This window comes from Gadus chalcogrammus, chromosome 7 (assembly GCF_026213295.1).
Source record: "Gadus chalcogrammus isolate NIFS_2021 chromosome 7, NIFS_Gcha_1.0, whole genome shotgun sequence".
NCBI lineage: Eukaryota > Metazoa > Chordata > Actinopteri > Gadiformes > Gadidae > Gadus > Gadus chalcogrammus.
In genome coordinates this window covers 17,428,262-17,453,916 of record NC_079418.1, presented here as the reverse complement: position 1 = coordinate 17,453,916, position 25,655 = coordinate 17,428,262, and the positions used below count along the sequence as shown (strand labels likewise).

At 44.3% G+C, this 25,655-nt stretch overlaps 2 protein-coding genes across 3 annotated transcripts; both read left to right on the top strand.

The window, feature by feature from the left end:
* The first annotated feature begins 414 nt into the window (after nucleotides 1-414).
* Nucleotides 415-20,611, top strand: sec24a (SEC24 homolog A, COPII coat complex component). Of its 2 annotated transcripts, none has more exons than XM_056593476.1 (23): nucleotides 415-798; nucleotides 2,553-3,233; nucleotides 4,260-4,406; nucleotides 6,402-6,464; nucleotides 6,906-7,072; nucleotides 7,732-7,919; nucleotides 8,261-8,363; nucleotides 8,894-9,020; nucleotides 9,639-9,748; nucleotides 9,936-10,048; nucleotides 11,298-11,416; nucleotides 12,442-12,497; nucleotides 12,666-12,872; nucleotides 14,327-14,450; nucleotides 14,834-14,992; nucleotides 15,554-15,727; nucleotides 16,188-16,298; nucleotides 17,412-17,587; nucleotides 18,406-18,543; nucleotides 18,884-18,988; nucleotides 19,282-19,374; nucleotides 19,734-19,837; nucleotides 20,117-20,611. In XM_056593476.1, the coding sequence occupies exons 1-23, from the start codon at nucleotides 744-746 to the stop codon at nucleotides 20,229-20,231; spliced, it is 3,435 nt and encodes a 1,144-aa protein (XP_056449451.1). In that variant the 5' UTR covers nucleotides 415-743; the 3' UTR covers nucleotides 20,232-20,611. The 2 variants fall into 2 exon arrangements, with proteins under 2 accessions (XP_056449451.1, XP_056449450.1); XM_056593475.1 differs by having other exon boundaries at nucleotides 8,261-8,372.
* A 1,291-nt stretch (nucleotides 20,612-21,902) lies between these two features.
* Nucleotides 21,903-25,139, top strand: camlg (calcium modulating ligand). Its single transcript, XM_056593474.1, has 4 exons — nucleotides 21,903-22,237; nucleotides 22,453-22,916; nucleotides 23,254-23,319; nucleotides 23,551-25,139. Exons 1-4 carry the CDS (start codon nucleotides 22,081-22,083, stop codon nucleotides 23,740-23,742), a joined length of 879 nt encoding a protein of 292 aa, XP_056449449.1. The 5' UTR covers nucleotides 21,903-22,080; the 3' UTR covers nucleotides 23,743-25,139.
* The last annotated feature ends 516 nt before the right edge of the window (nucleotides 25,140-25,655 follow it).

Sequence of the window (25,655 nt, the reverse complement as noted above, 5' to 3'; positions counted from 1 at the left end):
TCACCTCTCCGGTAGGAACACAACAAGTTGACCAGAAACTATGACAATAATCTCTTCCAAAATATATAAGACACAGAAATGAAGTTTGATGAGCTTGAATCAATTTTAACTGCGTCACGTTTTAATACATCTATCACTTTTGTTACATAAGAGGTGATATCATTAGCTATAAAGCCAGACGTAAAGTGGCTTCACCGTCACACCTGTACCTTTTTCTTCTATAACCAGCCGTGTTCATCACCTGTGGGCTTGGTTCAGCTAATGGTTCATACTTCAGCATTGAAATGTCAGCTGAATTCAGTAACATCAAACGGGTCCCCACATTTGAAAAAGAACACTTGTGACTGTGGTTCTGTTTTTTGGTTTCCAGTACACTGAAAACACAGAGACACCAGAGGAAGTGCCACGTGTAAGTACTGCGCATGCCCGGGGAATACGTTGATCCTGCCAGACCATCCCGACTTCCTGTGGAAGGAGAGAAGTGTTTTACACGATTATCTATCCGAGGCCTACGTTTATACTCTAACGGGCAATGGCTCTCCTCGTCACCCTGTGATGTCTAACTAGTCAGGGAGTTTATTTAGTAAGTTATCACAGGACGTCAACAAAGCCAGCACTTTAATTAGACGTCCTGCTGTCACCCGGTTTGCGTTAATTCGGCTACACTGTTAGCCGGAGGCGCAAGCTAACGCTAGTCGTTCGCATTAAGATTCTCTAATTGTGATCCCGGTGTCTATTTCAAGATGTCAAGTACGGGGTTCAACTCTCGTAACGGGACAGGGCAGACCTATGCAAACGGTAAGTGGTGATGGTGAACATATGAAGCACATCTGCCCCTCTGTTAGCTAGTCGGGTCGCTTATGGGGGCAAGCTAACTCCGCTAACCTTAGTATGAAGTGTGTCAAACTTGACGTGACTTCCTAATTTAATGTTTTTTCTTGTGGTCCGTAAGCTTCTTTTACTGAAGTTGGCAATACGGAACATGTTGGGTTAATGTTGATGTTTAACTACCCGATGTCAGAAAATATTGAATCAGTGTTAACGTTGCCTAGTTTGTGGTTGTTGTTAGTGATGGTGGGGCTTATCTACTTGATTAGGACTGTCAGCGACACATTCCATTGTAAATTTTCTTAGGAAGCAATCGATACGTACACCCATACTAATTTGTTTCTGTACGTTATTTCGTTTAATAAAGATAATGAGATTGAGATAATAGCCCTTCTTTTATTAATGACACTTCCCTAAGTTAAAAACATCAAATCCATTTAATAATTATGCCGTGAGTTCCACTAATTTCTTACAGATATAATTGGAATATAACTCCCTGGGCGGGATTCAATTTAACTTTTCACTGTATATGTGGCACATTGGGGAGATCCAGATGTGTTGTATGCCAAATAACGTTATCGTTACTCAACCATAACCTTGTTCATTTCGGAGCTCCTGCCACATCCCTATTTGGTTCTATATATTTTTTTAATTGATATCACGAACGACTTTAGGGTCAATGTCTAAATCATTGCTTTTCGGTGTTTTCAAGCAATGCCGGCAGGAATGTTGGCATTTCTATAACAGTTAGCAGTTTGAGACTATTTGTAATTTAACCAGAGTCTCTGTTGACTAATCATCTCGCAATTAGCCACTCATATCACTTATATTCTTATCTCTCCGCCACACATAAGTCTATTAAACAGCTGCGTTATTGCTGTCCTTTGTACTCTGATCAATTTAAATCAAACACGTCAGAGTAGAAACTAACTCTCAAAACCAACGACTTGAGGTTAAGTTGAAAAAGGCGTCTTTAGCCTTATTAAAGAAGCTATCATATAACATCCACCACCAATACGCTACCATATGTGGTTATCTTTGAAATTATTTCCTGTAAGTATTAATTGTTTTTTTATATAACTTCATGCTTCCCTTTAAATTACTTGGAATAATTAAATCATAGGCCCAATTTTTTCTCCCACTCTAATACCTTTTTTCTACCTATTTTCCATGCAAAATACATGCATGTTGACATCAGGAACCAGCTCATGTGGACCTGTAGTTGAAAACACGGGTCCGATATCAAACCCTCATACAGCACCCAACAACATAGCTTTCTCACATAAGTCTAGCTTCAGCAGATCTTTATATTTTATTGGCATGTATTGGCATCTGATTGATTCTTTGCTTTTCATACAAAACATACAGAAAACATTCAATGCATCCCGTGTAGCAGCACTGTAGTTTAGTACTGTTTAGTACTGGACAACTAGACCATGAAGAGGTTTTCCTAGCCATTTTCCTTCCCTGGAAAGCAATAACGTCTAGATTATTCCTGCATATCCATTTTTTTACATAGGTAATGGCTCTTAAAAGAATATTAAACTATTCCGTTACTCTTATTTTCTTTTCTTGGAAAAATCATTTGTCTCTCTGCCCACAGTTGGGAAAACGTTCCATCTATTAGTTAGATTGAGAGTTGTTGACGTGTCTAGTCGATTTCACGTAAAGTAGTTGATGCTAGTTCTTCTAACCAGCCTCTATTGTTTCCCTCTATTTTAAAGGTCCTTCCCAGAACCCAGGAATGGGCTTCAACATCGGTTCCCAAGCGCCATACAGTCCAATGCCGACCAAGGGCCCAGTGGCCCCTGGAGCTGGACTCTACAATTCTGGTCCTTACCAGCCAGGCCCCCCAGCAGGCCCTTACCAGCCCGGGCCCCCTGCTGGTGCCTACCAGCCCGGGCCCCCTGCTGGGGCCTTCCAGCCTGGCCCCCAAGCGGGTCCCTACCAGCCGGCTGCACCCGTCAGTTCATACCATCCTCCTCCAGGCCAGCCCCCGTTGACCAGACCCCCAATGGGAGGTCCGCCACCAACGCTCACCCCCCCGCAGTCCAGCAGCCCCGCTCCCAGGATGCCCCACGCGCAGGCTACTCCTCCACCTCCTGCTGCCATGTCGCACAACTACTACCCAAACCAGCCGCCGCAGCAGTCGCCGTCCCCTGCCTGGCAGTACGGCGCCGCTGCCCCCCCGGCCGCAGCACCACACGGAGCCATGAGGGCACCCCCGTCCGGCCCGGTGGGTAACCACGTTGGGCCGATGAACCCAGCGGCTACACTACCCCCTCCCCAGCCGTCGCCCTCCTCATCGGCGGGGTATGCACCCACACCACTAGCTCCCGTCCCGCACAGCACTGCGCCTGGCTCCGGACCGGGGCCTGTCCCCCTCCACGGATACACTCAGCCAGGTAATGTAAAAGCCAGGGGTGGGGGGGGGGGGGGTAATGCTGCTTATGAGTAATCCTCTATGTATCCCAGAGTCAACTTTGGATACTCTTTCTGGTAACACGAAAGCAGCTAAGCAGCGCTAGCTACTTGCGTGGCTCCTTACTAGCAGCATGTTGTATTATTTACATGTACACACATGCATGTATGTTTTAACTGAGCGTTGTGGCAATATCAGTTGTAGTACTACACTTTCAAGGTCATCTGCTTTTGGTGCGGCAGTCTACTTGCCACGTCATGCTGCCGATTGAGGTCCAGCAGCCTGATTGCTTTCCTGTTGGCCCTGGACATTGACCTTTGTGCCTCCAGAGTGGCTGAGCGGGCCTTAAACTCTCTCATGCCCTATCTTGATTGTATGTGGTGATTGCTGTATCGGCTATCTTTCTTTTGGGCAAAATACTGATATTCTCCCTATGCATTTCTATCCATGGAAGACTGATGGAAATCCAACCACGGAAGAACTGCTTAGAATGACCAAATTCACAAATATTTGGCCTTGTTTTGTTTTTTCCTCGGAGCCAACAACCAATTTGCATACTGGGAAAGTTGTGAATCAAGTGTTTTACAAGCTCCATGCTTCCTTTTTTAAAGGGCCTTTTGCCCTCAGCAGAGATAAGCAGCTGGAGTCCTGCCATTGCTGGTGTAGTCTTTAAAGAAGGAAGGACCACTCCTCTCATACCAAGAGGTGTCAACACCGCATGCTGCTGACACCAGTTCACAGAATCTCAAGTTCAGATTCATGTTACAACACGGCCTCCTAATTACGATGTCACCACGATACACAACCGCCCTGTTAAACCAGCTGATCTAAATTACCGTCTTGCCGTTATTTTGACAAGATGCTTTTTGTGTTCAGATCCAGCTTTTATGGCCTAGCCCTTCTTTCACCCGATTCAAAACGCAAACCGGCCATGTGTGGGTGTGTGGTGGTGGGTGGGTGGGGCACTGTATAAGGAAGGAATTGAATATATATATTTGTTCATTACCAGGAAATGCTTCAACTCCCCCCCCCATGGCCCCCCATCCATATCAACCAGCCAGTGCCCCCTACAGGGCCCTGCCCACTGGACACGCCATGCCTCCTATGGGACCCCCACCTATGGGCAATGCTACCCCTCCACCCCCCAAGGCCGAGGGTAAGTGTGTACCCCTTTCGAGTTTTAATATATCTGTGTTATAATTTGTCAACGTTTTCCATCTGTATTGATTACAGGAAAGTGATCCAATGTTGAGGTCTTAATTGGTTGTTGTAGTTGTACCAAAAACAATGTATGTATGTAATTGTATTCGTCATAATTGCTCTGAATTATGTAATGCTAAAACTGAAATATTTTCACGTCATACAACTTGAAACTTTATTACACCCATTGGGAAAGTGTGAGTGCAGACTGCACACATGCATTTCTACCGGCACTCTGTCGCATGGCCTCAACCTCACCCACCATGCAATGGGGTCAGTTGGGGGTGAGGAGCAGTGTGTGGCCTGACCTGCCTCCCGTCTCTGGTTCTGACTGCTGCCTCCTCTCCTTCCTTTCCATGCCAGCTCAGTGCGAGGGGAGTGCAGCGAGCACTGAGCCCCCCAGCGAGCAGGGGGACATTGAGTGTCCAGGTCTGGTGTAGTCCGTCTCAGTCCGTCACTCACTAGCATTCGTAGTGGTCCTGGTGTAGTCGAACCCTCCCCTTTGCATGCTACCCTTCCATGTACCTCGGAATGCATATTTTCATTATCATTCTGTATTCCTCTTTCTAAAGGTACATTTGTTTGTCGTCTTTGTTGTGGTTCATGGGCTTAGCCCCACAGATTAATTCAAGTATCATGGGGTATTGAGGCAGATCTCCACATCTCCATCGGTAAAGTCCCCACTTGTGTTGGCTAACCCATTCAGGTAGGGCAGGGCCCGAATATTCGATCATCCGGATATTTGTTTGTAGTGTATTCTAAAGTTTTAATTATTTTAAGGGATTTCTTTTTAACCTCTATGCCTATTAGGTGACTGTGGGTAGAAGGCTAGTTAAAATGTCGTCTGAATATCCCAGTGATAAAATATATAATTCAACGAGAGAGTGAAGCCTTGGACCCAGGTTCTTTCATAGGCACGGATTTCACAGAGAGTCAGTATGTTGCTTGAAAGTAGCTCCATTATAATTTCTTAGTTCTTAAATATGCAGAATATATCCATCGCTTCCTTTGCATGCTGGTGATTAGTTGAGTGCTGCATTCAGCGCTCAACAATTGCTATTCTTTGGCTTAATTATTAATATGGTTGGAAAGTAAGCCACACTATTGTTGTTCTGTGGATAATTATTGACTATTGACCACCTCAGGCTGTTATAGAATAATTAGCGTAATTATGTACAAATATTGTATCAGCTTTATTTAAACACATTGTTTCAATGCTTACACTATTTTCACACCTGGGAGTCAATTTAAATACTCAGGGATACAGAAAGTAATAATCTTTGCTCCAAACTTTGTTTATTAACAGTTAATTGATCTCTCAATTTGCTATTTTTGTTCCTAGAATGCAAATCAAATTGATATGAAAAGCTTAATTATAATAATAAATACAAAACTATTTATCTCATTATTATTAAATAATTTTGATTATCTACCATAATATGTTAATAGGTTTAATGAAGGGTAAGTTATAATGGAATATGTGAATAATAATAATAACCTTTATCTGCGATCATTTTCATCTTTAAAAACCTGATCCGTTCATCACTAGCTGCAAGGTCAACACGCTTTGAGCATAGCTCGCCTACCAGCCAGTCATTCAAACATTGATTTGAAATGATCAACAACTGATCTATATTGGATAACTCTAGTGTACAACTCGAAACGTGAAAGGGTTCGGAGCCTTTGCTTTGGAACCAGGATTGGCCAGTCACGTACCATGTGATGACAAGACGCACATCCAAGAAAGCGCTCCAAAGACAAACCCATCCCAGTCATCCTGTGTCAGAATGTGGTGTCATTCATTTCCTACGTCATCTGATGTTCATTCCGAATATATAACCCAGTCTCCCTTGTTGCTGACGTCCCCTCTGGTGTGTTGTGGCTAGCTGCTGTGGTAGCGATGGTGTGTCAGAGATGGTTATTTCACAGTGTTGTTGTGTCGTTGTCGCAGGCCCTTCAGCCGGCAATGGCCACCAGGCTCCATACGCCTTTAATCATCTGGAGAACAAAATGGGTAAGTGTTGCCGCCAGACAGTGATACAAGGCTTTGTTCGGAAGTTGTAGTGCCAACAGAAACAAGTATTGTTGTTCTGTGTTCCATGTTTGTTATTTGTTTGTCTGAATTAAAATATCGGATTGTGTCAGGTTACATGAACTAATGGCAGAACACGTATCTCCAATCCTCCAGATTAATGTTGTCCTACTGACGTTGCATGTCTGTACATTTACAGACATGCATATGGCAATGCATCTTATGAAATAACATTAAATATCTATCATTTCTTACATAATTTTTTGTTATTGATGAAAAGCATAAGAAAAAGGCCAGATTAACTGGTCATATTTTCTTCGTGGTTTGGCTCTGAGCGTTGTCTTTTTTAGTAAAGGTGTATTATGACACAAAATGGAACCATGTAAATGAGCCGGAGCTCCCTCTTCTCTCTCCCTGTCCCAGCCGGCGCTCCTCAGTCCGGCCCCCCCGGCAGACACCTGGGCCACTACCCGTCCCTCCCTCCAGGGTACAATAACACGCCCGCGTCCCAGGGCGCCGCGCCCCCAATGCACCCTCCCATGCAGACGGCCCCGTCGCAATACCCCCCGCAGCCCCAGCTCTACCAGCAGGTGACCGGAGCCTCCCGTCAGGATGTGGTCGTTATGTCTCAATGACCCAAAGGCTTTTCTTTACCGTCAAAGATGAGCCCTATAGGTCTTTGATTTGCTGCTTTTTAAATGATTTTAAGGTTTCACAAAAGTGTGTGAGTTTCAAAAGTGCAGACTGCATGGTCATGTAGTACTTACTACTGTAGACTTATGAGTTATGGTCTGTCTGAGGACTTCCTCACTGAAACCAACGCTCACTGAACCAATGCTCTTTATTTCCGTCTCTGATCTTTTACATAACGCTGTGGTTGAGGTTCACCCATCCACTGCTGGGTAAAGCTGGCGGAGCTTTGATTGGAGCAAGAAACAAGAAAACGCCCCTCCATCCATATATTCACCAGCATTGAGAAGCGTTCCATCATATGTGATGGATTTAAGGAAAAATTTCTACTTTTAAATCAAGGCCCGAGATTGCCTCATTTGAGGTTCACGCAGGTGTGACTCTTTTATATCCGTTCCACACTTGCTGTAGCTCGCTAATCTTTCTCTCTGTGTGTGTGTGTGTGTGTGTGTGTGTGTGTGTGTGTGTGTGTGTGTGTGTGTGTGTGTGTGTGTGTGTGTGTGTGTGTGTGTGTGTGTGTGTGTGTGTGTGTGTGTGTGTGTGTGTGTGTGTGTTGCAGCCACCAGGTGGGCCCGGCCCGGCACAGATGAGCTCCTCCCTGGCCTCTCTGAGCCTGCAGGGCAACACGCCCGAGGCCCTGAGGGTGGTCAACCTCCTGCAGGAGAGGAACCTGCTGCCCGCCGGACCCATCCCCGCCCCCACGCCCCCCCTGCCCCAGGACCTGCAGAAGGTCAACTGTAACCCAGAGTAAGACCCCCTGCTGGTTACATTCACAGCACCCCAACTTCACCTCTTAGGCTATTTTGCTTCAGTGCAAGCACATGTTTTATTCATGACTTCGTTCATTATTGTTAAACATGGAACCTGTTAGTGTTTTAAAATCGTAATTTACCAACTTAAGATTCACTTTTATAAACTACTACACATACTGTATTATGTTTTTAGTTGCGATGTGGTTAGGAAAGCCTTGTGACATGCCAGTTAGAGTATATATAACGGCAGATATCTGAAATGAAGGCAAACCGAAGAGTTAACGACTTCTCTCCCTCTCCTTCCTTCCCGTCTCCCTCCTCCCCTCCGTTTCACAGAGTTTTCCGATGCACCTTGTCCAGCATCCCTCAGACGCAGAGCCTGTTGAACAAAGCCAAGCTGCCCCTGGGTCTGCTCCTCCACCCGTTCAAAGACCTCTCGGTAACTCTGGTCTCTGGTTCTTTCTAATCCGGATAGCCTGTGACCTAACCCTATCCACAGGGTCTCAGTCGGTGGTGGCTTCAATAAAAACCCATCTATCTGGCTTCATTTAATGTAGGAGACTTCTGGGACTGTTGTTTCATATGAACACAAAGTTATTGTAAACCAAGATTTAAGAAATGATCAATGTTTAATGTCAGGCTGTCAGGTGCTTTGAGAAGGGATTCTTCAGACTTTGCATGGTCACTCAATCTCTCCCCCCCCTTGCTAGTGAAATGGATATACGTAGAATCTAACTACTTCCTCAGCAGGATTAAATAGAAAAGAAATGTACTAATGTTGCCTAACCCTCTTCATTATTAGCCCCAGTGTTTTTGATGGCTTGTCTGAAGATGTATAACCGTGCCATTTGCCGTCTAGCTTCTACCTAGCTAACCCTGGGACAGTCAACCACTGTCCATTGTTCCTGTTGAATAAATCAGTGCCAACCCAGGGGCTGATTTCTAACGTTGTCCGTCTCTCCCTTAAAGCAACTCCCCGTGGTGACGTCCAGCACCATCGTGCGCTGCCGCTCCTGCAGGACCTACATCAACCCCTTCGTGTCCTTCCTGGACCAGAGGAGGTGGAAGTGTAACCTCTGCTTCCGGGTCAATGACGGTGAGGAGGGCTGGCTTGGAGGGAAGGGCTCCTAGTGACAGACCAAACGGCCAGGAAGAGGGGAAAGCTCTCCTACTCGACAGTCCCCTTTACCTTGTTTCAAACTGAAAGCCAAAGCATACTGATTGGGAATTAAGCCTTGTATTTGTAGAACTAGAATAATATTAATAACAGTGTAAAATACACCCAGGGTGAATGCACTGTGCCTCTGGCTTTTTTCTGACTGAACTCTCTTTGGGAGGTGGAAACGTTTATTTATTTTGAGTCTCTCCGAACACGGCTGTCTGCTTTTGACTCAGTTTTTTGTCTTTATCATTTTAAGTAAATTTCCAGAATATCTAAATCGTTGTTTAATAAAAAAATAATTTATGTTTTGTAGATTAATAAATCTTGAATTATATTTGTAACTGCCTGTTACAATAGATTATTATACAAATGATGTTTCACATCATTTTTTTGTTAATCTAATGTTAACATGACATGATCAGCCATGAGTGTCATGATGGCCTCGGGGCCGGTTTCAGAATGGATAGTGTGGTAGCTCTGTGAATGGAGAGCAGTGCATGCTAATCCTCTATGTCTCTCTGTCTCTCCCTTTCCCTCTGGTCTGGTCGTCAGTGCCGGAGGAGTTCATGTACAACCCCATCAGCAGGTCTTACGGCGAGCCTCAGAAACGACCCGAGGTCCAAAATGCCACCATCGAGTTCATAGCGCCCTCTGAATACATGGTACCACCAACTGTTTCTTATTGTATTATATTATCATCAATACTATATTTTAGTACTGGTGAAGTCCCACCTTGGAGTCTAAAAGATTATTCTGTGTCTGAAGTATAAAAAGGGACTTCAAACCTGAAGTCCAAGATTCGGACTGTGTTGTTTTGCTGTTTGTAATCGATTTGCATTTGCTTCCCAGCTGCGGCCCCCCCAGCCTGCCGTTTACCTCTTCGTGCTGGATGTGTCCCACAACGCAGTGGAGACGGGCTACCTCAACGTGGTCTGCCAATCGCTGCTGGACAACATCAGCGCGTACGTACCGCCCCAATGCGCTGTGGCGCCCTTTAACCCATTCAGACTGGATCATGCATGTGTGCGTGTTTACCTTTAAGACCGGATCACGCATCAATGCGTATTTACCATTAATGCCGGCAAACGCGTCTGTGTCATATGGAGCGGTGTCGTCTTTTCCGAGGCACGTGGCCAATAATATGCACTGTGATTGGCTGAAATACTCTTGGGGTGAGTGACCGAGATGATTAGGGATTTTTGACCGACTAATAAAATGCTCTGTGATTGGTCGAAATAAGCATACACGCGGAGAATGTCTCGGTTCGAAACACTGCAAGCGATCCGTCATGGCTGATTCAAGTGAGGAAAGTGATATTGACGAAGTAATTAATTCGGATTTTAATGAAATTATGCAGGATGACACAGGACCAGATTTAAATGATATCCTAAATGATATATCGGTAATGCTTTGGAAAGCATTACCGCAGCACTCAACAGTAAATTATGAGTTGTGTTTAGACTTGAGACTGTACTGTTCTGTTAATCTGTACACTCACCACCAAGTTATGATTATATGGTTTCTCAAGACGCTTTAATCCATCAAAATAATACAACAAAGAAAATTAACATTGATTAAAATTGAAATTATTAGGTAAAGAAGAAGTAACCCTCTGGTTTGTTTTGGTTTTGTTCTATATCTGTGTTTCAGTGTCTATCATTTGTCACTTTGGTACCTCAAAAGTATGAAATAAAAGCAGATCTGTATTGATTTTCAAAATGTTCTTGATGTTTTTAATGATTAATGATTTTTTTAAAATATGCAGTTGAAGTTTATGGCCGAGCAAGTCAGTCAACTTGACAGCCAAAGAATTAATCTCTCAAATGCCTTTTACCTCATGTTTTTATCTGCTATAGAGCCTGAGAAATTAAGGTTTTAGTAGGCGTTGACAAATTTTGAATATTGCTCTGAAAACCCTCAGGTTTTGAGAAGGGGTTTGCAGAAAAGTTCTTAGGCATAAAAAGGCCTTTTTTAGCAGGCTTTTTAGGCCTAAATGGGTTAAAGGAAACGCAAAGTAAATTTAATCAACAACACCAGAAGGGGTTACCTAAAGCACAATGAGGGCTGATATGTGTTCAAATCAGAAGCAGAACCCCCTGACCCCATTGATTATTTGCTGAAGCTCAAAGTGCTCCCAGCCTCCCAGCTGAGATGGCTTCGCTCTGTATTTCGTGTCCCTTGTGTTCACTGCCCACATGTTCTGTGCCACAGGCTCCCCGGCGACACGCGCACTAAGGTTGGCTTCATCACCTTCGACAGCACCATCCACTTCTACAACCTCCAGGAGGGGCTGTCCCAGCCACAGATGCTCATCGTGTCGGATATCGAAGGTGAGGCAGAGGCTAAGGCTAGCAAAGCAAAGGCAAATTATTGCCGTGCCAAAAGTAGGGATGGGTTATTCGAATATTCGATTATTCGAAATGACGTGGGTATTCGACTTAAGCAGATTTTTAAATTTTTGCCTGAAGTTATTTAAATATTATTCATTAGCTATATATATTATATTTTTCGTTAAACGTGTATACTAACGCCATTTAAAATATGTAAAGTAGAAAGAAAGAAAAAACACAATTGCAATACATTAGATACATTTTTGTGCCTTTGCGCATTACATAGTTTAAACTTGCAGGCAGTGCGCACACTAAAAGAATTGGCGACCAAAAGAAGCGAAGTGTGGAAATATTTTGACCAGATTGGTAATGCGAGGCAAGCCCATGCGCTGCAAGTGGAGTTCTGTTGAAATCCAAACCCACCAGTACTTATACTTTTTGCTGTTGTGCTTAAATTTACTTGAATCTAATTTCAGTTTGTGCCTTAGGTGTGCAATACTGTTCATTCATATTCTTGTCAAAAAAGTATGGTTTCGTTTCAACTCGTTTCGATTCAGCATACTGATTTTGTTTTTTTCCTTCTAAAATGCGCAATGAATTGAAGAAATTGGATTTGATTTCCTTATTTATTTGACTAATATATGGAAAACTAATTCATTTATTTAGTGAAGACCAGATCACGGAAGCCTTCAGGCTACATTATGAGTGCGCTACACTTTTCTTTCTTTTTTTCATAGTTCGTTTAAACGGTTACTCGATTTCTTTTTTTTTATTGATTATTCAAATATTGATATGCCTTCAAATGCCCATCCCTAGCCAAAAGTAGAGCTCATTTGAACGTCCCTAGGACCCTCACCTGGGCTCAGAATATCAAGAGGATGCAATAAGGTTTTCCCTTGCAGCAATCTGAATCCTATATTATTATTGACATTTGTGGAATATATTATTTATGATTTTTACCTTTGCACAGTTCATTCATCTTAATTTAACGCATAATGGGAACATAACCCTTCTCTTTCCAATAGAAATATTTTTACCAACGCCAGACAGCCTTCTAGTGAACCTCAATGAATGCAAAGAGGTAAGAAACATCTTTGATACGTGGACTGTTAAAAATTCCCCATCCCCCCCAGTATTGTTACTGTGAGTGGATGTGTTGGCAGCCTCGTCAGCATCGATGTCCATTAGGAAACCTTTCCTCCTCATTGAAACGCATCCAATGGACCATACTCCCCCCTTGTGTTCCCAGCTGGTGCAGGACCTGCTCAAGAGTCTGCCCCACATATTTGAGAAGACCATGGAGACCCAGTCGGCCCTGGGCCCCGCGCTGCAGGCGGCCTTCAAGCTGCTGTCGCCCACCGGCGGCCGCGTGTCCGTCTTCCAGACCCAGCTACCAAGCATGGGCGTGGGGGCGCTCAAGTCCAGGGAAGACCCCAACCAGCGAGCCTCTGCCAAGGTACGGGAGTGGGGCCGGGGCACTTCCCTCCTGCACTAGCACTGAACCCAATCAGCTCATGGCAGAGGGAGCGAAGGAAAGTTCTTTCAAAGCCAAATGCACAACAAACATGGAGTAGCAGTCACTGAAATTTAAGTGCTCCAGGCGCTCCTCGACAGTGGAGCTACTAAGTAGTAAATACAATAAAGTAATTTATCATCTAAGTGATAATATGAATTATAAAAACATATTGTTTTTGCACAAAATGTTACAATAATGGAGAAGGATGTACTTTTCACTGAAAGGGTAATTATTCTGCAATAAATGCAGTGATGTCCAAGGTTATTAGTTCTCTTTGAACTAGTTCTATAAGTAAAAAAGAGCTAGAACTAGAGCTGATACATAGGGCGTACATCATGTGATGATTCTGTGGCTGTCCTTCAGAGATTGAAATGCTGTCTCTCTGCTGCTGGCGTTTGAATCCAGAGCTCATCACTAATATTGTGGCCTTAAAAGCAAAGTCTGCCGTGTATACAACTTTATTAGTATGTTATTTATTTCACAAGAGAAAATGTAGATCATTTTTTATTAGCATTCTCTCCTTTAGAGCTATAATATATGTAACCTTTCTGAAAGAATAAGTCAATTTGTGCCTAAAGGCATATTAGATACGCAACATGCTCTGAAAAAAACCAGAATATTTCCACCTCATTACCGCTTACATGGCAGGCTCGCATTGGCTCAGAGCCCTTGTGGTCGTGCTGATTGGCTGTTGGAGGCATACAGATATTACTGTATTACAGAAGATGGCTGTAGGCCTAGAAGAGCCATCCTAGAGCCAGCTCTAGCCTATTCATTGGTAGCGCATGTCCCATCAAGCATGGAGTTGAGGCCTTGTGTGTGCAAGATATTCTCTTCGAATCGTATGATGTTCTGGTGGTGTGGAGGGTTATGAGGCAAAGAGAGATGTTCTACACAGGCAGGAGCGGTTGTATGACAGATGTTGACAACCTCGTAGATGTGCACTGCATTCATTCGAGACCGACGAGGGATAGGTTGTCTTCTAGACCGAACCTCTAGAGACAGCGTTGTCGAGTTCAGCTCGTCAACCAATATAGAGCATGGGGAGTCATGTGCTCATTATCTGAAATGTTGTCGTGCTGTACTTTTCTTAAAATTCCACAGTTCCTAGACCTTGCATATTTAACGGGATTCGCAGAATTTTTTTCCCTATTAAAAGATAGACTGCTAATTATTTGGTCTCTCACTGGACAGAGAAGCTTTGAAATGCAATATGCACTGATTGAAGGTTAACGCACGCATGCAAGGACATTATGCATGTTCCTATAGAATGCTTCTGAGGAAAAACCCAATGTAAAGCCGTTATTCTTATTAGCTTTGCCCCTTTTAACCAGTGGAACCTTTTAAAACGGTTTAAAGAAAGTTGTGCTGTGTGTTGTCATCGGTATGAACAGGATATTCAGCACTTAGCCCCCGCCACAGACTTCTACAAGAAGCTGGCTCTGGACTGCTCGGGCCAGCAGGTGGCCGTGGACCTGTTCCTCCTCAGTGCTCAGTATTGTGACCTGGCATCGCTAGGTGAGCCTCATGCATACACTCACAGATATTGTATCTTTTTGGTTAACATATTGATTCGTATTGTATAACGTCTCTTTTTTATGTATCGTCATTTTCCGTCCTGTATATCCTGTGCAGCTACAGTGTGTTGTCTTGTTATTCTGCACCAATACACCACAGAAACGTCCTTGTGTATGAAGTGTGTTAACCTGGTAGCAACCTGACTTTCAGTTCCCATCGCGGTCTCATGCTACATGTCATGTCTCCTTCAACCCACTTTCCTATCCTTCCCATCTCTTGGCTTACCGTGTCCATAAAGGCACAACAGCCCATACAAATACATGAAGTTATTATCTGAGCAGATATCATGATATAACTCCCGTACGCTCCCCTCCTCCCTACAGGATGCATATCCAGGTACTCTGCAGGAAGCGTGTACTACTACCCCTCCTACCACCACCAGCATAACCCCGCCCAGGTGGAGCGCTTCGAGAAGGACCTCAAGCGGTACCTCACCCGCAAGATCGGCTTCGAGGCCGTGATGAGGATACGCTGCACCAAAGGTCAGCCTGGGGTCCTCTTCACCACCAAAACCCTGCCCCTAGTCTTCAGCAGAGCTGTGTTCCCAGTCACTTGGTTCATTATTGTCTTTTAATTGGTGGATAGGTTTGCGAAGAATTCAAGAATTCCAATAGTGTTTTAGTGTACTAGAGATTTGCAGGTCACCAAAAGCTGCATATCTCCAGCCTTCACACTTTGCGTCCTTTATAATTGTTGAGATCCTAGATAGGGCTTTGACTTTTCAATCAATCAATACTTCATTCACTGCCTCTTCCGTGGTCATTACAATATTATGAATAGACTGCGTCGGGTTCTCCGACATCTCTCCCTCTTGGCCTGCCCATAACAGGTTCGATTATTAAGGGCTACCTAATATTCGTTCGAATTTTGATTTATTTTTTGATATTCTAATTATATTAGAATAACGAAGTTCAGAGTCAAAGCCCTAATCCTAGACGTGTTGCGGTGCAGTCTTGTGTATTCGCCCTTCGGATAAGTCTCTTTTTGGGATATATTGTCTTTATTTCCCATGAATAAGTAAAGTCCCCTCCTCTCTCTCCCAGGTCTGTCCATTCACACCTTCCATGGGAACTTCTTTGTGCGTTCCACGGACCTGCTGTCCCTGCCCAACGTGAACCCGGACGCGGGCTTCGCGGTGCAGATGTCCATCGAGGAGAACCTGGTGGACATGCAGGTGGTGTCCTTCCAGGCCGCGCTGCTCTACACCTCAAGCAAAGGTGAGGGATCAAAAGAGGACCATCGTTGAACTGTACTATGATCAGAAAGATTATGTATGTTTACACATACGGGGGCGATACCTTATCCCTCTCTGCCCACTTCCTCCCTCTCTGCCCACTTCCTCCCTCTCTGCCCACTACTTCCCTCTATCCTTATCTATCTCCACCATGAAGTGTTGCGTTCAAACACATGTGATTGACAGGCAGATGGACCAATCAGGGAGGTGTTGCCCTAGTTGGTCACAAACAGGCCCTGTGCGGTCTAAAATTAAAATTGCCTAATGCTGTCAACTCAAAACAGATGTCCCCACAGAGCATTTCACTCCCTAATAGCTGACAGATGGCTTAGGCATCTCTAACCAATTACACAGAAATGATAGACCCTAAATCTTAAAGACAGAATGTTTTTTAGGAAAGACCAAAGACGACTTGTATCTGACGGCCCTTCCCTTCTCCCCAGGAGAGCGCAGGATCCGCGTCCACACCCTCTGTCTCCCCGTGGTCAACTCCCTGACCGATGTCTTCGCTGGAGCGGACGTTCAGGCTGTCACCGGGTTGTTGGCTAGCATGGGTACGTAGCACACCACATGAAGGGGCTGGACGGATAGACCAGTGACTCTATGGATTATAGTATTAGCCTCCAGTCCTTAATCTGACCCTTAATGCTGACGTAATGTTAAGAGTGACTTAAGCTTGGGGAAATAGCTGGTGGTGTCTCAGTGGCAGAAGCCCAGTTTGAAATCCCCTTTCCCTCCATGAAGCTCCTATTGGTCTGAAGGAGAAGAGTATCCACCGGGGTTGTGCTCACAGTGCTTTACGGGGTTAAATCCTTTCCTTCATAGAACCATTTCCTCAGTGCCTATTCAAACTGTTGATCAATCTACTGTTGATCCAGCTATCTATTATGAAGACGTTCTTGGGCTTAATGCTATAATGACTGAAGTTTTTTCATAGTACTCCCAAGACCTTCATTACCTTTAATAGTCGGCAGCGATTGGCTCAGGTCGCCTAGTAACCGCCCCCACAGGCCAATCCAATGCCTGGGAACCTCTTGGGGGATAAATTAACCTTGATGAAAATAGATTTCCTGTTTTTCTCGGTTATTAAGGGTCAATGAGACAATATCCTGTCTCTATACTCTCGCTAGATCTCTCTCTCTATGTTAAGTTTAATTTGTTGGCGCCTGTATTCTTTTAGTTGTATTGCTTTTAAGGTGTGACTCGTGAGCGCGCAGCCAGCATGTACTTTTGCGCGTGCCGTGGGAGTTGACCGCCGGTGTGGCGGCGTGATATGTTAATGCTGTGGAGAGAGGAATTAAATGGCTGTAACACGAGTTGACTGCGGACTATTATTGTAGCTGGGTTTAACATCTATACTCCTTCTCCCCCTCCATACTCTCTCGTCCTCTCCGCACTCTCTCTCCCTCTTATTAATCTCTCTCTCTGTGCTCTCTCTCTCCTTACTGTCTCCATACTCTCTCTCCATTCTCCTGTGCTCTCTGCTTAATGTCTCTCTGTGCCTTCTCCTTACTGTCTCTCCATACTGTCTCTCCATACTGTCTCTCCTTTCTCTCTCTCACTCACTCTCTCCGTGCTTTCTCCTTACTGTCTCTCTGTGCTCTCTCTCTCTTTCTCCTTCTTTTTCTTTTTCCCCCCCTCCCCCATACTATCGCTCTGTGCTCTAGCTGTGGACCGCTCCGTGTCGGCGAGTCTGGGCGACGCCCGGGACGCCATGACCAACGCGGCCATCGACTCGCTGGCGTCGTACCGCCACGCCGCGTTGACCATCCAGCAGCCCGGCCTGCTGGCCCCCGCCTGCCTGCGCCTCTTCCCCCTCTACGTCCTCGCGCTGCTCAAACAGGTAGCTGCCCTGCCTCTCACCCCCCGGTAGCCCCTCACCCAGGAAGAGGCTGACAGCGACGCTCTTGATTTGAAGAGACATCCAGAAGCATGCCTTCTCGGATGCACCCCACATCATAGTGGCACTTCATTCCCCGATAGAGGTTGAAGTTGGACTTCATAATTGATGTCCACCCCAGCACCATATAAGCCCTAATAATAAAGGAGGAAATTACAAGGAACCTAGATGGGGGGGGGGGGGAATGGGTTTAAAAGATTTGACTTAATGCTCCTTTCTCATGGATTCAGACGGGCGGTAGACTTGAAATTGGATACCATTTTAATAGACGAGTGCAGGACGGTAGAAAAAGGAGAGGCCGACAGAAAATTCTGTTAACATTAAGGATAGACGGCATTCCCTCTAAGTTGTAATATTACTATATATATACTACATCACCATAGCAACTTATCGTGCCGCGTCGTGGCGTTACGTCAGACCATCTAGTGTTGTTTCCTTGGTCCAGAAGGGGATGTTTGCTGCCTGAATCCATGTGAATGCAGCAGAAGGCTGGTGGATTTAGAAGAGTGGCACCGTGTTACTCTTTGTTTGACAAATGCAAACACAGAGTCAGCAAATCTATTCATTGGTTTCCCCATCATGTATATATTTAATACAAACATCAATTCACAAGGCTGTGTGTGTGTGTGTGTGTGTGTGTGTGTGTGTGTGTGTGTGTGTGTGTGTGTGTGTGTGTGTGTGTGTGTGTGTGTGTGTGTGTGTGTGTGTGTGTGTGTGTGTGTGTGTGTGTGTGTGTGTGTGTGTGTGTGTGTGTGTTCCAGAAAGCCTTCAGGACAGGCACCAGCACCAGGCTGGATGACCGGGTGTTCTCCATGTGTCAGCTCAAGTTCCAGCCCCTGGTGTACGCCATGCTGATGATCCATCCCACCCTCTACCGCGTGGATGACCTCTCAGACCAGGTGAGCCCTCCATCTGCACAAAGGATCCCTGGCCTGTGAGGAAGCCACAGCATTCGTCCTCAAACATAAAACACTTGGTGTGATGGCAACACGACCACCAGAATTTCAGAAGGTGTTTGAACAAAACCGCTTGCTGTTATTATAGTGACTGAAAACCTTCTGGAGAGAGGGTAAAATACTGTGTTTTCAAGAATATATACATTTCCTCGGGGCCAGGGTCTTGATTTCCTTCAGACGGAATCCAATGCCCCTTGTTATCTTAATGTCACGGCCATCTCACCGGCTTAATTTTCTCTCTCTCCGCCTCCCCTGTCTCTCGCCCTCTCTTTATTGCGGCCAGGGTGCTCTGAACATCAGCGAGCGCACCATCCCACAGCCCCGGGAGCTGCAGCTCTCTGTGGAGAAGCTGTGTCGGGAAGGGGCCTTCCTCATGGACGCTGGATCGGTGAGTAGAGGCCCGCTCCCCAGCCTCCAGACACATCAGGCCTTGGGCTGATGTGGATATTTATTCAGGTTAACATGGGGTGCCTCCGTCAATGAAGATGTACACCAAACGTCTCTAAAACTGAATTTCTCATCAATATGGTTGAGATATACACATGATTTATTCTGATTCCCCCCAGACTACAGGTCCATGTCCTCCTGTCAACCGATAGCCCAAGACGTTCTCCGATCCATTATATGAGATGTTTTTACTGTAAATGTTTTGACTTTCGGACCATTCCCTGTCCTTTATAGGTGATGCATCTATGGGTAGGAAGGAGCTGCAACCCCTCCTTCCTCACTCAGGTCTTGGGCGTACCGGACTATGCTGCCTTGCCTCAGAACATGGTACGAAAATTTGCAATTCATTCTAAAAAAAGTCTTCCTGCTTGAGTAATCTTAACTGACTAACGTAAACAACATAATTTACAAGCCCTTCTTATGACTCTCCCCTTCTGTAGCAGTTTTTTCTGCTGTAGAGTCTCTGTTTTAATGGTTCTGTTTTGGTGGTTGGTCGTTTTCTGATTAACGTGTATAAGGAGGAGAGTGGGTTCAGTAGATATGCTACTACCAATACTTGCACAGCAGAAAGCCTCCCTCAGGGTACAACAACGCACTCGTATTCGAAAGCCCTCCGTAAAGGCACCACTAAATAACACACCCACTCTCCCCACATCCCACCTCTCCTTCTGTTTTCCCCCCACCAGTACCAGCTCCCCGAGCTGGAGACGGCAGAGTCACAGAGAACCAGGGCATTCATCGGCTGGCTCCGGGAGCAGAGGCCCTTCTACCCGAGCCTCCATATCATCAGGTAGGTTCTGTTGACCATCCACATGGCGGCTGGCCGGTTCGCCTCAAAGGGGAACTACTGTGCTAAGCAGATCGTAACTGTAGTGCACTGATAAGGAAGATGCTTCTATGAAAGGGTGTCTGAAAGAAGAATACGTTAAAATGTTAATTTTGTTTAAAAAAAAAAAAATGAATCATCCAAGGGGAATTCAGTGCAACACCATACAACAGGAGATGTTAATATACGCTTATTTCCCTCTGCGGGTCTGTTGAGTTGTGGTTGTGTTTCCTCTGGCTTCAGGGACGACAGCCCGCAGAAGGGGGACTTCATGCAAAACATGATCGAGGACCGGACCGAGTCGGCTCTGTCCTACTACGAGTTCCTGCTGCACATCCAACAGCAGATCTCCAAGTAATAGACTCTCGCCGGAGCCACAGGAAGACACGGAGGCTGTGTGTGTGTGCTTGCGTATGTGTGGTGTGAGTGTCATGAGCGTGCGTGCGTGCGTGTGTGTGGTATGTGTGTGCGTGTGCGTTGGCAGGGCGAGGGCTGCGCTCGTTTCCAGGGTAAGCTCCTGCGCCACCTCCAGTTGTAGTCTCACATCTTTCTTTTCCTCCGATCCATGAAAATGCTCAGCAACCACAACGACAACCGTTCCTACGTGACTCAACAACCTGATCCAACGCAAGCATTCATTCAAAGAAACCAAATAACGTTTAATGGATTGAGCACCTACAGAGAGATGAATAACGTGGATCATAACGCATCGCACTCATTGGAATAATGAATTGTGGAGAAGGGGTGGGTGGGGTGGGGACAAGAATTAAAATCAAAAATAATAATTATAATGATTACGGCTCCGGTTGTAAATGGTCAAGTGAATCAGTGTTCATGCTCTAAGAACAATCTTGTGTACCGGCGTTGTTCAAAAAGCAGTTGGTGTGTGATGTAACTTTGTTCCAGAAGCACAGTTGTCTTTCCTTAATACAGACTAATGCAGCTAGGTGGAAGAAGAAGAAGAGGAGGAGGAGGAGGATGATAAAAGAGTATTTGGGCGTTCAAAGACTGTTATGACACAAGTGTGCTTGTTTGTCTGTGAGTGGTACACCCTGGTTCTACCTGTAAGGAGGGCAAGTGTGCTTTTTATTTCCTCATTATAATCGTGTGTTCAAGGAATCTTTGTTAGGTTTGGGGGAGGAGAGGGATGAGACCAAGTACGTACAGATGTAAACAGCCGTCTTCGCTGCCTTGATTGTTTGATTAAGCAATGGAAAGTTGTCTCCCAGCACTTGGTTTAGATCTGTCCTTTTCTGTCTCAAACACGTGCATTCTTTCTCTCTAGAGATTCAGATCGCCTCGGATGATGTCTTGTTTTTGTTTAATTTATGAGACTCCCAATGTGATTAAATTCTGTAATTGCCTTGTATGGGAAGTCACATTTTATTATCAAGCCTCTGTTTGAAAACAGTCCGTATATAAGAAATATTTTAATATAATAGGATATGGGAAATTCTTTAACACAGACATAACAAAGCCATTGTTATCTTTTAATCATACTTATTGATACTTGTATATTAAAGACTATATAAAAGTAATACATTGCTGGTGATTTTAATATGAACAAGGTGAAATGATACTAAGGAAATAAAACATTTGGGACTTTTTAAATGTAGTTTGTATTGTTGGTAAAAACAGATGCAAAAATGTTTTCTAATCTGCATACACATTTTTTGTTCAACATCAATGACTACATTTCATAAGGAATGTGAATGCAAGTGCTTTTCAGGATGAAATACTTAAATCTATAAATTTTTACAACGTGGGGTTGTAGATTTATTTTGTGTTAAAGGTTGTATCGGACTGCAATGAGTTATTCAACCTCAGAATAATTCCATTCCTCAAAAAGGAATTTACAAAGCATTTCCTAATCAGAACCTATTTTATAATAAAAACATATTAGTTGACAGATGGCATTGATGTGTTACGATTAAACCAGTAAATATTTAACATTTGTATAATTAAATAATTCCTTTTGACTGAAATGTACAATTCATTTATTCATGAGGGCTCCTGTGTCTGACGTCGCACTTTCTTCATGCGCGTGTATCGAAAATCCTCGGTGGCGCGCATCTAGTTGGCGTCATCATTGTGCGCCCTGGCTCAGCCGACGAAGGATAGGCTTCGTCTGCTGTTGATCGTAGCCTGCATTGCCAATTATTGTTTTCTAAGCACTGTGTGGAAGACATCCTTTGATTCATTCAACGATGGAGTCGACCGAAGATAACGGACAAACAAGCACCGAAGAGAAGACTTTATCTGCAGCCCAAAGGAGAGCTGAGATCCGCAGGAGGAAACTGCTCATGAATTCTGAGGACAGAATGAACCGGATAGTTGGTTACACAAAAATTGAACCAGAGAGCGGTATGTCATGATTGATACTCTAACGTATATTTGGTTATTGCTATTATAATATAAAAGCAATATTTGTGTTTCGCTTTCATCGCCAAGAACTGTCACACTGACGTTTAAATCATTTGAGCTGCTTATTGGCTCTCGGTTTTGTCCCCCACGTGAGAATATATGTATTTATTTGTACTCCTGCCATACCTGATGTCCCCATCCTGTGGTCTACGCAGCTGGCACCCCCCGACGTCCAGCAGAGCCCAGGTTTCACCTGGATCTAGAACGGACAGATCCGTGGCCGGCCAACTCCTCCCCAAGGCCTTCTCCCTTCCTCCAGGAATCCGCCCACTCCCGTAGTTCCACCCCAGAGAGGAGAGGCTCCCCGCTGCCAGACCTGGGGGATCCCGTGGGAGGGAGCCTTGAGGATTTGAGAGGAGTAGCAGCAGGGGTACGACAGAGACCCAGGGGAGAGAGGCCTTCAGACGATCCAAGTGGCTCCCCACGAAGAGGTCTACAGACGTACCTGTCTCGGTTTGATGATGCCATGAAGCTGCGTGGACAGCTGGCAGTAGCCAGTGAGAAAGCAGCCGAGGAAGGGGATTCAGAGCCGGAGGAGTTCGATGTCTTTAGGATGTTCAGGCTGATCGGCAGCCTACTCCTGGCTGTGTTTGTTAGGGTCTCTGTCTGCCAGTACCTGGTGAGTCTGGGCCACTGCGAGTGCACAGGTTCCATGGGCTGTTCCCATCAGTGATGAATTTATTGTATTACAATCTGTAAACAGAAAATAATTTAATGAAATACTCGTACAAAAATTACACTAGCAAAATACCCATTAGAGAATACGATTACAGAGGTAATAAGCCCTTACAATCGCTGCATTCTGCCCAAAATGCCTACCCTACCCTTTTAAAACAAGTATAATTATGTAGTCTGTGTTTTGGTCATTTTATAATACTTGTTGGTTAGATGGGTGCATGCATTGGCTGCTACATTGTTAATTTTACTAATCACTTTTTTTTCTTTCTACTTTCTAGTCAATTTTCGCTCCCTTTCTTACCCTGGAACTTGCCTACATGGGCTTATACAAATACTTTCCAAAGGTGAGTTGCCATCTTATAAACGTCACTCCTTTTGTGTTGTTTTCGTACATACCTCAAGTTATGTACATACGTGATTGCTTGTCAAATATTTGTTTGCAAGAATCTTGGTATTTTCGTACGACGAAAATACACTCGGCAGCTAGGAACCCCTTTGAGGGACACTTGACCATGGGTTTGACCAAATTGTATGTTATTGAGTCTGACCTACCTGACCTTTAACCTTTCCCACAGGTGGAACGGAAGCCCCAGTCCACGGTACTGACGGCCGCCCTGCTTCTGTCGGGGATCCCGGCGGAGGTCATCAACCGCTCCATGGACACCTACAGGAGGATGGGCGACGTCTTCGCCGACCTCTGCCTCTACTTCTTCACTTTCGTCTTGTCTCACGAGATTCTCCTCATCGTTGGCTCAGAGACTCCGTGATTGGCGGGGGGGCAAGCTTAGTTCCAGCCTCCTGTCTACTTCCCCCTCCCCTTTCCTGATTTATATTGGAACATGCTATTTTGCGCCTGGCTACTAGTGTTATAATCAGGGTGGAGTGGCAGCATCCTGTGTGTGGGCACAAGCCAAACCAACTAGTTAAGATGTAAATAAACTGGAAAGTGAGCTACTGCTTCATGAATGTTCCTTGGAAGCTCCAGTGGGATGTCTGTTTCATAGATAAAACTGGATGCATTCACATAACACATTTGGTCTTACCATTGACTAGGCACATGCAATACTTCTCCACACAACTTTGCTCTTCAAACCAATCTTGGTAGATAATTTGGACTTTGCTCGAAACACTGCAGTCTTTATACTTGCCATACCACCATGAGTAATATTTTGTTTCCTATTTCAAGGTCCAACAAAAGGTTGAGGTTGTGTGTAATATATGGGTTTGGAATTTCTTAAATTACAGTAAAATAATTGCTCTTACAACTGACCTACAGCACCTTTTAACTAGGTTCATTCTTAATTAACCACCAACATGGAACAATCGCCTTTAACAACCGTATTTAATTTATTTATTTAATCGTTCTGTAACTACTTTCTTGTTTCATAGATGGGTCACTTGGCCAAGGGCTCTGGCCACCTTGATCAGCACTGCTGACTCAGCAGTAGGTCTGAATCGGAACTTTTAAGAACAACAAGGAACAAGCGTTCACATTTTATTTATCTGACTGATGGGACTTCTTTTCCAAAGAAGATATCTATGCTATACTGTATGGCATTGGTTATCGCTTTGACTGATCTTACCTACATTTGGATTCTATATATAATCTTCCCTGACTAAACCCAAAGTAACAGTTCTGGCTAGGTAGTCCTACTGCTTCGTCCAAAAACATTCCTGTCTGGGATTAGTTCAGACAAACCTCTCCAAAATGCTATCATGGCAGTAGGTTAATCTTGACGACAAAGGGTCGTGTGTGGGATGTATTTATTTAACTGATGAATGCTTACATATACAATTAATGACCATACATATATTCATGTAGCATACTGGAATGTTCAATGTTTTGGGTGAATGTATGTACGTATGTTTTGCTTTTCTGTGTGTGGCCGTTCAGTATATATCATATTCAGTGTGAGGCGGATTAGGTATGCTCATCTATCTGGTAATAAAAGTTAATGTAGTTTGTTGCTCTAAACCAGCCTGGCTCATATATTTGTGTGATATTCCAGTCAATTACTTCTGACTGTTTTTGATAATGTGTATAATTGTGAACAACCGTAATCGTTTTAAGAACTATCGTACAGTTTGCTTTAAAACAATTTAAATGAAGGCAACCAAATAAAGATGTGGCTGGCGCCATCAGCTCTCATGTTGTTTGTTTTACCATGTTAGGCAATTAAGGTTGGAGACCAGAAGCGTCACAGAGAACATTAGAGGTAAAATACAAAAATTAGAATATCGTGCAAAAGTTTGTTTATTTCATTAATTCAACTTAAAAGGTGAAACTAATATATTGTATAGACTCATTACATGCCATATGAGCCTGGCATGTGAGCCTTTATTTATTTGTTATAATTCTTATGATTATGGCTTAGTTTATGAAAACCCAAAATTCTAATTCTCAGAAAACTTGAATAATGTGAAAGGTTAAATTTTGTAGGCTCAGTGTCACATCTAATCAGCTTATTAATCCAAAACACCTGCAACGGGTTCCTGAGCTTTTAAATGGTCCATCAGTGTGGTTCAGTAGAATTCGCAATCATGGGGAAGACTGCCGACCTGCCAGTTGTGCAGAAAACCATTACAGTTTATTCAAACCCCAAATTTAAAATCTCAAAATTAGAATATTGCATGAAATCAATAAAAAAAGGATTTTAAATACAGAAATGTTGGCCTTCTG

Excerpts from the sequence above, each read along its gene's own strand:
- camlg (XM_056593474.1), top strand. The coding sequence starts at position 22,081 with ATGGAGTCGACCGAAGATAACGGACAAACAAGCACCGAAGAGAAGACT. Across the intron at positions 22,917-23,253 it reads TCTCTGTCTGCCAGTACCTG|TCAATTTTCGCTCCCTTTCT; the intron begins GTGAGTCTGGGC and ends TCTACTTTCTAG. Across the intron at positions 23,320-23,550 it reads TATACAAATACTTTCCAAAG|GTGGAACGGAAGCCCCAGTC; the intron begins GTGAGTTGCCAT and ends CCTTTCCCACAG.
- sec24a (XM_056593475.1), top strand. The coding sequence starts at position 744 with ATGTCAAGTACGGGGTTCAACTCTCGTAACGGGACAGGGCAGACCTAT. Across the intron at positions 9,021-9,638 it reads CTGCTTCCGGGTCAATGACG|TGCCGGAGGAGTTCATGTAC; the intron begins GTGAGGAGGGCT and ends TCTGGTCGTCAG. Across the intron at positions 12,498-12,665 it reads ACCTCAATGAATGCAAAGAG|CTGGTGCAGGACCTGCTCAA; the intron begins GTAAGAAACATC and ends TTGTGTTCCCAG.